This window comes from Aotus nancymaae, unplaced genomic scaffold (genome assembly GCF_030222135.1).
Source record: "Aotus nancymaae isolate 86718 unplaced genomic scaffold, 86718_ANA_hifiasm-v0.15.2.pri h1tg000138l, whole genome shotgun sequence".
Classification (NCBI taxonomy): Eukaryota; Metazoa; Chordata; class Mammalia; order Primates; family Aotidae; genus Aotus; species Aotus nancymaae.
The window spans coordinates 2,315,392-2,326,077 of NW_026988553.1; the positions used below are offsets into that span (position 1 = coordinate 2,315,392).

General features: G+C 57.8%; 1 protein-coding gene across 1 annotated transcript; it reads right to left on the reverse strand.

Annotated features, from left to right (window-relative positions):
- Positions 1 to 1,926: 1,926 nt before the first annotated feature.
- Positions 1,927 to 8,832, reverse strand: PNCK (pregnancy up-regulated nonubiquitous CaM kinase). The gene is made up of 11 exons (XM_021668855.2): positions 8,763 to 8,832; positions 8,322 to 8,453; positions 7,852 to 7,926; positions 7,606 to 7,744; positions 7,277 to 7,400; positions 7,029 to 7,104; positions 6,823 to 6,935; positions 6,663 to 6,741; positions 6,501 to 6,578; positions 6,227 to 6,381; positions 1,927 to 2,004 (listed from the first exon to the last, which is right to left on the reverse strand). The coding sequence occupies exons 1-10, from the start codon at positions 8,828 to 8,830 to the stop codon at positions 6,234 to 6,236; spliced, it is 1,032 nt and encodes a 343-aa protein (XP_021524530.2). The 5' UTR covers positions 8,831 to 8,832; the 3' UTR covers positions 1,927 to 2,004; positions 6,227 to 6,233.
- Between the last annotated feature and the right edge of the window lie 1,854 nt (positions 8,833 to 10,686).

Consider the following 10,686-nt stretch of genomic DNA (forward strand, 5'->3'; position numbering starts at 1 on the left):
AACAAAGTAAGTGGAATGATATTCTGTGTTCATGGACTGGAAAACAGTATTGTTTTCACACAGCAACACTCTCTGGCCAGGTACGGTGGCTCAAGCCTGTAATCCCAAAATTTTGGGAGACCCAGATGGGCGGATCACCTGAGGTCAGAAGTTCAAGACCAGCCTGGCCAACATGGGGAAACCCCATGTCTACTAAAAATACAAAAAAGTTAGCTGGACATGGTGGCGGGCACCTGCAATCCCAGCTTCTTGGGAGGCTGAGACAGGAGAATAGTTTGAACCCAGGCGGCAGAGGTTGCATTGAGCTGAGATCACATGCTACTGCATTCCAGCCTGGATGACACGAGCGAAACTCGATATATATTTATACATATATATATATATACACACACACACACATATACACACACACACACACACACATGCATCAAAAGACACTATCAAGTGAAAAGATAATCCGCAGAATGAGAGAAAATGTTTACAAATCATTTATCTGATAAGGATCTAATATCCAGAATACATAAAGAACCCTTACAACTCAACAATAAAAAGATAAATTATCCTTAGTCTCATAAGAATGAGGAGTAATGCAAAAAAAAAAAAAGACAAATTATCCAATTAAAAAATGAACGAATTTTTGAATAAACATTTTTCCAAATAAGATACAGGAAAAACTAATAAGTACATGAAAAGATGCTCAATATCATTGGTCATTAGAGCAAGACAAATTTCACACACACTAGGACGGCTATTTTAAAAATCACACACAATGACAGGTGTTAACAAGGATGTAGAGAAATTGGAGGCCTCATGCATTGCTGACGGGAATGTAAAATGGTGCCGTTGCTTTGGAAAACAGCTTGGCATTTCCTTCAAAAGTTAAACATGGAGTTACCATATGGCCCAGCGATTCTACTCCTAGGTATCTACTCAAGACAATTGAAAACACACGTCCATGCAAAAACTTGCACACAATTGTTCAAAGCAGCGTTATTCACAATAGCTAAAAGTGGAAACTACGCAAATGTCCACTGATGGAACGAAGTACTGATCCACGCTACAATATGGATGCACCCTGAAAACGCAAAAGCCCACGTATGGTACGATTCCATTTATTTGAAATATTGAAATAAGCAAATCCACAGAGATAGAAAGTCAATCAGTGGTTGCCAGGCACTGGGGGAGGTGTAAATGGGGACCTACTGCAAATGCAGACAAGGTTTTTTTGGGGGTGGGTTGATAGTGACAATGGCTGCAAAACTGTACCGTTTACAGGGTGAATTTTGTGGTATGTGAATTGTACCTCAATAAAAAACAAAATTTTAATTTGAACGGAATAGGATTGAAAAAGATATACCAGTCAAATGTTAACCAAAAAAAACCTTATAGTTGCTATGTTAATATCAGACCAAGTAGACTATAAGGGAACAGCATTACTAGTATTAATGTGCATCGCTACATTTGATCAAATATTCAACTTAAAATATACAGCAATTCTAAACTCATACACACTGAATAACATAACTTACAAATACATAAAGCAATAATTGAAAGAACTCAAGGAGAAACTGGCAAAAAGCAGTTGAGCCTCTACTTTGAGCATCATGTGAGGCCAGACTTGGCTCTGGGGTGAGGGAAGCTGCGGAAATCTCCATGGGGTGTGAGGGAGGCGCTCTGGGGAGTTGGGCATGAGCTACTGTTCTCTAAAGACCAGTGTGATAGTAAGCGTCGGCTTTTTCTATTTCTCAAAAGGAGGCAGATAATAGGGTTGAGAAATACTGAAAAATTCTCTTAAACCTAAAATCTGTTCCTGTCACTTGTTCTGCTTAAAGCGTCAGTGGCTCCCAGTGCCCTCTTGAGAAAGTTCACTTTCCAGGCTGATCTCTAGCCTCCTCTCACAACCGCCCTCAAGCCGACGGGGTTCTTCGTTGCTTCTGAAACACTCCACACTTCTTATCTTGCCCACCTGGTGTTGGCGATGGTAATAGGGATCCCTGGATGAAGCTGGGGTGGGGTGGAAAACATGGTCACCACATGCCCAGACAGTGCCTGGCAGGAAGAAACGTGTGGCTTATAGTGCCAAATCGGCCACCGCCCGGCCCGGGGGCCTGACTTGGTCCCTTCATCTCTTCAACAGACCTGCTGCTCTCCTGGGATCCCTGGCAGCACGCTCGACTCCCTCACAACCTCCCATCCCCCGCCCCCATTGAGTCCATGGCCAAGCTGCACCTTTCCAGCAGTGCCACTTCAGCTGCCCTGGCTGACGGCTCTCTACATCTCTTGCCTTGTTCTCCATATGGCTCATGCTTGTTTCCCAGCCAGCAGCCCTGCCCTGCCCCACTTCCAGGCCATCACTCACACCAACCTCCAGAGGGATCTTTGCAACGCCCATGCTACATTTCCACCAGGCACAGAGGACGTTAAAGGCAACACAAGCCAGGTGGTATGGTGGCTCACACCTGTAGTCCTAGCTACTGGGGAAGCTGAGAATCCCTTGAGCCCAGGAGTTCTGGGCTGTAGTGTGCTATGCCCATCAGGTGTCCGTACTAAGTTCAGCGTGAATATTCCAGGAGCACAGGACCACTAGGTTGCCTACGGAGGGGTGAACCAGCCCAGGTCAGAAACAGAGTAGGTTGAAACTTGTGTGCTGATCAGTAGTGGGATCACACTTGTAAACACCCACTGCACTCCAGCCTGGGCAACACAGTGAGACCCCATCTCTTAAAAAAAAAAAGGCAACACAAAGTTATCTGCAAGGCCCGAACTCAAACCCAGCATGAGAACCATTCTTTTTTTTTTTTTTTTTGTAGGGATGAGGTTTTGCCATCTTTCCCAGGCTAGTCTCAAACTCTTGGGCTTGAGGGATCAGTGTTCTTTTTATTAAAAGGGATAAGCCTTCCAGAAATACCAGTTTCAATGCTACATACATATTTGCAAAGAGAAGGGTGAAAACTAAGTCTACTTTCATGCCCCTCAGGCACCTCGAACTGACCACATCCAGAATCAATCTCATTACTCCTCCCCCAAAGTCATGCCCGTTGAACCCTTCTTGATGAATGTTCTGCTGCCAGAACCATGATCTACCTGGATCCTCCCCTTCATTTCCCACCTGCAATGCACCACCAAGACCTGTCCACTTGACTTCCAAAGAGCTCCTAGGACCACCTCCATGTCTCCCTGTCCCTAGGATAGAGCCATAGGTTGACCTTCCCTTGAAACTCTGCTTCCCACAGATTTGCTTCAAGACAGAGCACGTGACCCACCCCGTGTGGCCCAGAAAAGCAGAGACAGCATCCTTTTGTGAGGCCCACCAGGGTTTCCCCCACCCTCAATTCTGGTCTGGTTCCAGACACTCCGATTCTCAGCAGCCAGCCCCAGCTCAGCATCTAACCCACACTGGACAAGGATGCTCTCTGGCTAAAACCCCTTCGATGGCTCCCCACTGCTCCTAGACTACAGTTCCAGCTCCTTCCCCTGCCAGGCTTGGTCTGGCCCGTTCCTCTTGCCACCAGCCTCAGCACCGGCCCTGAGCCTGAGAAGCCCTCCCAGCGTCCGACCCAACTCCCTCACCATCACCTCACATACGCACCACCTTTTGCCTTTGGCTAAACCAGTCCTTTCTCTCTCCCAGCCTGCCACCCCACTGCCTAGTGACCCAAACTGCCTTCCTCATATTGGGTCTTGGAGGGATGAAGGAGGGATGCCGCCTCTGCTTGACCTGGGGGCTCCCCCTCTCGCCCCTATCACAGATAGGGCATGACCTCTCCCCTAAGGTTGGACTTTCCCAGGGCAGGATTTGCAGGGTGTGGGGTGAGGGCAGTAGTGGGAAGGAATGGATTTGAAAGTCTGCCCAGGTGCTGAAGAAACCAGGGGAGCCTATTGGATGTCTAAAGATGGGGCCGTGGCTCCCCCTGCTGACGGGAGGCTATATTGCACCCTGTGTCAAGGCAGCCCAGAGCTGGCTTGAGCTCCCAGCTGAAGCTATGGGGCCACGTGCCTGGACTGGAAGAGCCAGCCGTTCCTGAGCTAATGCCGGTTTCTTCTGGAAGGCTGGCTCTGGCACTCCTGCTCACGGCTCCCAGACCCATGAAGACCATTCTTATCATTCCCATAAAGCCACCCCTCCAACAGAGGGCCTCCTCCTGGAGGGCAGGCCCCCCTTCTGATAGGCCCAGGTGGTGCCCAGCGCCTGGCGCAGAGTAGAGGCGCAGTTAGCATCTGACCAAAACAAGAGCGAGTAGGTATCGTGGGAGTCCAGTGTGAACACAGAGAAGATGGGAAGCAGAGACCGCAGCAGGGGTGCCCGCAGGCAACAGGGCCCCAGGTACAGGTGAGGGGAGGTGGGACAGGTCTTGGAGGCAAAGAGACTGAGGCACTGGCTGACTGAGGTCCCCTGTGGGGCCCAAAGCCTGGGGCAAAGGATGACCTGGGAATGGCTGTGCGGATGGAGACAAGGCTGCCCACCCACATGCAGCCTGCTGTTCCTGGTGTAAGCCAGGCCCCCTCACTCCAAGCCCGAACCCCACTGCAGCCTTCAGCCCCAAGACCCAGGCCAGCCTTGGTTTGGGCTTCACTGCCTAGTTTTAGGGCCCAACGTTCAACAAGGAGAGTGGCCAGTCAAGCCAGGCGTCATCAGGCGCACACCCTGGGGGCTGGCAGGGAACAGGGGTCTCAGAGGGGAGGGACAGATGGCCAGCTTGCCTGCAACTCTGGCTGGGGCCAAGCAGTGGCTCTGCGTGTCTTCCCCTGATGAGCCCAGGGAGAAAGGCCCAGAGGGGCCAGCAGAGGTTTGGGGCCCAGCAAGGCAGGGCTCTGGAGCCCTGGCCCCTCCAGAATGGAGGCTGGAGGGGCTGGGGCCACTCAGAGCAGAGGATGGGCCACGGCTCCTCCCTTCAGCAGTCATGTCCAAGCTGCCACTGCTCCCAGAGCCCCAGCTGCCAGACCAGTCCAACCCAGCCTGAAGCCTGAGGGTTTCAAAGCCCACGCACAGCAGAGGGAAAAGGCCCCCGTGTTGCCGTATCCTGGACAAGGAACTCCTCTCACCCTTTGACCCTGGGGTTCCCTACCCTTCTGTACGAGGTGGCCTCTGGCTAACAAGAAAGGGAACGGAGGGAGGATGGAAGGTGACAGTCGTGGGCTCTGGTCCCCCTCCATGCACCTGTGAGCCCTTCCCAGCCCTGGGCACATGGCTGAGACACCCAGGCCCAGTCGTGCATGGCAGGGGCACTGCAGTCCATCCCTGGGGGTCTGGAGCCAGCACTCCTCAGGTGGCCACACGACCTCCTGCCAGCGCCCCCTGCTGGCAGCCCAGCAGGTGTATGCGTCCTCCACTTTGTCCCAGGACCCCAAGGCTGGGCAGTTACACCACTGGGGTGGCAGAGCTGCCCAGCTAGGCGGCCATTTGTTGGTGCTCTGAGGGGAGGGGACAGGAAGTTTCCGAACAGTCGGAAACTTGTCTGCCGTGATGCGAGGGAGCAGAGGTTCGGGTGGCAGGGTCTCACCCCCAGCTCACCATGAGCCCATTGCTCTGTCTGTCTTTATTGGTTTGGTGAAAACTGGAGGGGGCTGGGAGGCCACGACCATGACACGAGCAGGATCACCTACACTCAGCAAAGCACAGAACAGCCGTGCAGGAAAGACAGCCCCCGAGGCCCGCCTGCCAGTGCCTCCCCGTCTTTCAGTGGGGCGGGGGCAGGGGCGGGCGAGGCAACAGAGGAGGGGAGCCACTGTCCCCAGGCAGGGCAAAGCCTGGGAGTGCCCCATTCCCACCCCAGCGCCATGCACCACACCCTCGAATTCAAACTCCAGCATAGGCCAGCCCCAGGGGAGAGGTTGGGGGAGGGGACAGAAAGCAGTCAAGGGCAGGAAATCTGGGGGTCAGTTGCTTGGCCTTGACATCTGCCTGAGGGGGAGAAGCAGAGGGAAAGGGGGTAGTCAGGAGCCAACCTGCCGGACCTGTGCCCCCAGCCCTGCCTCAGTCAAGGCCCAGACTTCTTAGAGGCCCTCAGGGTCTCCCTGCACACCTTTGCCTAACATCGGGCACCACTAGCTGTCCCTGTCCTTCCGCCTCTCCTGGGGCCCTGGCTCCTCCCTCTGTGCCCTCTGCCTTCAGCCCTCTGGCCCATGGGGGCCACCCCAGTTAGCTCTTGGCCACATGGAGTGCCACCACCCTCTAAGCTCTCCAAGGAGCCAGCTCCCGGGGGGTGCAGGGTCCACCCACACGCACCTGGGCATCACCACTTGGGGGTCTGGCCAGCACGGAGGCCTGAGAGGCTGTGGCGGGCCATGCCCTGCTCAGAGGCCCCCTTGCCCTCTGGGCTCTGGCCCAGCTTCCCGATGTGGCGCAGGAATGAAGTGGCATTAAAGGCTCGCTGCCAGAAGAGAGGGAGATCAGGTCAGGCCCAGGCCCAGGCCCCAGGACTGTGAGGACAGCAGTGGTCACTGCGCAGCCGCGGTGATCATGCTACATCTGAGGAGGGGTGGGCCACCACACTGGGTCTCTCTCCACACTGGCCTTCTGGATCTGCTCACTGACTGAGCCTAAGATGTCCCTGTCGAAGGCTGTGTCCCCAGAGATCCTGGGGAAAGGCTGAAGGTCAGTGGAGTAGGCCTCCCTTCGGGTGCAGTCACCCTGGCCCTGGGACAGCTCGGCTCCCACTCACCAAAGATGCTGCAGGGCCTGCTGGCAGGTGAACCTCTTCTGCGGGTCTCGCTGCAGAAGCTGCCGGATGAAGTCTTTGGCTGGAGCAGGGAGGCCAGGTCAGCCCGTCGGGTCCCGACTCCCTTGCATCACCCCCAAGCATGGGCCAGCCTCAAGCTCACCTGATTCCGAGATGTCATCCCAGAAAGGAGAGTCAAACTCATAGCTGGCCCTCAGGATCTGGCTGAAGAGTTCAGGGTCGCTCTCGTCGTAGAAGGGGGGGTACCCACACAGCCTGGCACCAAAGATGAATCACCCAGCTGTCCTACCCTTCCCAACCCAGCAGGGGCAGGCACACGGGAGACAAGTCTTCCCAGCGGTCACTCACAGGATGTATGAGATGACACCCGGGGCCCACACATCTACAGCCTTCCCGTAGGGTTTCTGCTCCAAGAGCTCCGGGGCTGGGGGCCAGAGACAGACAGACGCATACACAGGCACACACGCAGCCCTGCCGCTCAGTGCCGCTGGCTCGGCCCACTCAAGCCCAGGGACAAGGGGCACAACAGCCTTCCCGGCTGTCGAGGATCCCCCGGGCCCCCCACTCCCAGCAAGCCTCAGGATGCCGTTCCTCACCCACATATCCAGGGGTCCCGCAGGCAGTGCCTAGCATGTTGCCAGCTTGGATTTTGGAGAGTCCAAAGTCGGAGACCATGATCTTAGAGTCCTCGAAGGGCGTGGCATAGAGGAGGTTTTCAGGCTGTGACACATGGGCACCGGAAAAGGGCCAGGTCAGTCCTGACGCGGTGCTGGTGCTGGGACAGGATGGGGCCAGGTAACTCTGTTTCCCCAGAGCCTTAGCGGAGAGGGTGACCAAGAAAGGTCCCAGCTGTGCTCCCAGGGAAACAAAGGCAGGGCCAGGTGGGCAGGTGGGAGAGCAGGGATCGGAGGCCCCGGCCAGGCACCTTGAGGTCCCGGTGCACGATGCCCAGGTTGTGCAGGTAGGAGACAGCGCCGAGGACCTGACCCACCAGATGGCTGGCATCCTTCTCGGTGTAGGAGCCGCGCTCCATGATGCAGTCAAACAGCTCGCCACCCGTCACCCTGGGGGCGCCAGGGGTTTGGCTGACCCAGGCACTCAGCCTGGCCTTCAGCCCCACTCACTGCCCAGCCCCTGCCCGGCTCTCACAGCCTGCCCACGTCCTCCTCACAGTTCCACGGCCAGGTAGAGGTGGGAAGGGCTCTCGTGGACGTCCTCCAGAGCCACGATGTTGGGATGACTGATCCTGCAATGGCAATGAAGCTCCTGTGGGCCAGCAGAGTCAAGGGGGGCTCTGTCCTGGGGCCCCAGGGAAAGCCTCCTTCCTCTTTTATTCCTCCCACCCCTGTGCCCATTGCCTACCACATGCCACCCCTGCCCAGTCCAGGAAGGCAGAGCCCCAGCCTGAGCCCCGGCCTTCCTTGGGACACAGATTTCTAAAGCCCATTTGGAAAAGCGCAGATCAATATCAACCCGCTCCCTTTGCCACAGGGACGTGCAGGCCCAGAGAGAGAAGGAGAACTGCCCCAGGCCTCCAGAAGGTTGGTGGCCAGGCCTGGACTAGAGCCAGGGTCTCCTTACACCCCCCCGCCCACCCTGCATCAACCTGCGCCCCATCCCAGGGCCCCATGAGGTACACACCTACGGAGCACTGCGATCTCGTTCTCCACCAGGGCCTCCTTGCCCCGGAGGGCCTTCTTGGGGATGCACTTGAGGGCCATGAGATGTGCAGAGCCCCGCTCCTGGGCCAGCACCACCTCGGAGAAGGCACCCCTGCCGCAGAGGCAGAGACTGGCGGTGGGAGGCGGGAAGGAATTGTGAAAGGTGAAAATAAGGGGGAAGAGAGGAGAGGCAGGAGGGAGAGGGAGGGGAGCGGGGAGGCCCCCCTGTGAAGGGGATGAGGAGGCCCTACCTGGCCCTGTGCCACAACCCCCCACCACTCACACATGCCACCTCATTCACTCAGACATCCGCACACCCCTACATATGCACACACAGCATCTCACGCCCACTGCCGTAGTCACACACACACACACCATCTCACACAGGTGTTCACACACACTCACACGCAGTCACACTCACCAGCCGAGCGTCTCTCGGATGTCGTAGACGCTGCTGATGTCCTCCGTCTGTTTCTTCAGCAGCAGCATGTCTGCAGAGGCAGGAGAGAGGTGATGGGGGCCCCGGGCGAGGGCAGCCTCCTCCTCCACCCCCTGCCAGGCAGACCTCAGCCTCAGGCAGCGCTCAAACCTCCCTGCCCCCATCCAGGTCCACACCCCCAGACACCTCCCACAAAGGTGAGGCCACCACACACACGCCTCCACATCCCAGGCCCACAGCTGCCGTCCCACGTCCCCCCAGCCCTGCACCCCGACACGACCAGCACCTGGACGCCGCCTCTCTGCCTCCACACATCCGGCCGATTTCCAGAAGGCTCCATGCTCACCCACGCCGTTCCCTCCCCCATCCACAGCGCCCACGCCCCCATCCCCGCCTAGACCCGCCACCCATGGCACAGCGCCCACAGGCACCCGCCGCCCAAGCCACCAAGTTGCCCGGGATGCACCTGCGACCCCCGCGCAGCCACCTGCCAAGACCACGGCCACCCACGCGGCTGCAGACGCAGCCCGAACCTCGGCGCCGCGGAGCAGGGGGACCTGGCAGCCTGGGCCGCCCGCGTCCCGAGGTGCGTGGACGGAGCGCGTGCGGGCGGGGGACGCGCCGGGCGTGACAGGTGTGCTGCGGGCACGCAGGGCTGCGGCGGTCGTGGACCGGACCCGGTGCGCCCCCGCCTCGCGCGTCCCCGCACCCCGGAGCAAGTGCGCACCTGGAGCTGGTGCCGCGGCGTCCCTCCGCTCAGTGGCCGCTGCGCCGAGCCCCCCGCCCGTGCCCCGCCGGCCCCGCCCCCTCCGCGCGCGCCCCCGTGGGAGGCCCGAGCACGCAGGGGCACAACGCGGCCGCGGCGCCGCAGGGCACCTTGTAAGGTAATCGCCCGGCTCCGGCTCGGCGCCGGCCGCCACTGCCCGGCCCTCTGCTCGCTCGCGCCGCCTCCCGGAGCTCAGGCCTCCGCGCAGCCTGATTGGGCCGGCCCCAGGGCCTTTGCACCACTGGCGGCTGCCTCCAGAGAGCTCTCCGGCCACAGGTCGGCAAGGCTCTCTGCCTTCCAGTCTCTGCTTTCACCGCCTCTCTGAGGAGAGGCCGACCAGGCCACTTGCCCTACAACGGCCTCCATCCCTAGCTCCGGGATCCTGCAACCCTGCACCACCGCTCTGCCACCCTGGGCTCCCGGCACTCACTGGGCTCCCTCTGGCTCCACCGTTAAACCCTCACCCTCACTCTTTTCCTCTACCCAGCACCCAGAGCACTCCTTTTATTGAGATCATGTCACCCTTCCGCGGCTAACCACTGCTCTGGCCCCTCCTCCTCCATCCGTTCCCCAGCCACACCGGCCGCCTGACTGGCCCTAACCCACACCACATTTGCAGCTGCGTCCTTTGCTCCCCTGCCTGGAATGTTCTTCACTCAGATATCTGCCTGCCTTGGCTCCTCACTCCGTCAGATCTCGGCTCAAATGTCCCCTCCTCAAACGGGCCTCCTCCGCCCTGACCCTGCCAATTCTCCTGGCATAACCCTGCCTGTCTTTAGAACGTCCAACCGAAAACTCACCTTCTTCGCCTGGTCTTCCTCACCAAAGCGTCTGCTCCCAGAGTGTATGTCTGTGGACGAAGCCAAGACGAGCTTAACAAGTGCAGGGTGACTGAATTCAATTCTATATCAGCACTTCCTGCACCCCCTCGCTGCCCCATCCAGCCCCATGAGGTTCTGGTACCTCCCCAGGATCTGTGCTCCACAGTCCTGCAGGCCAGCATCACGGGGGTCTGTCAAGTGGCAGGGTCCAGTCTTCACAGTGACCCATAGGCCCCTGGCATGATACAGTCTTCAAGAGAGTCTGCGGGGCAGGAAAACTTTTTTTCAATCATTTTTCCAGACCTCAACTCCCATATGT

Bases quoted from the DNA above. Each gene is read 5' to 3' on its own strand.
- PNCK (XM_021668855.2), bottom strand. From the start codon at position 8,830: ATGCTGCTGCTGAAGAAACAGACGGAGGACATCAGCAGCGTCTACGAC. The intron at 8,454-8,762 runs GTGAGTGTGACT...CCTCTGCGGCAG, and splicing joins ATCCGAGAGACGCTCGGCTG to GGGTGCCTTCTCCGAGGTGG. The intron at 6,382-6,500 runs AGACCCAGTGTG...TGATCTCCCTCT, and splicing joins CAGAAGGCCAGTGTGGAGAG to CTTCTGGCAGCGAGCCTTTA.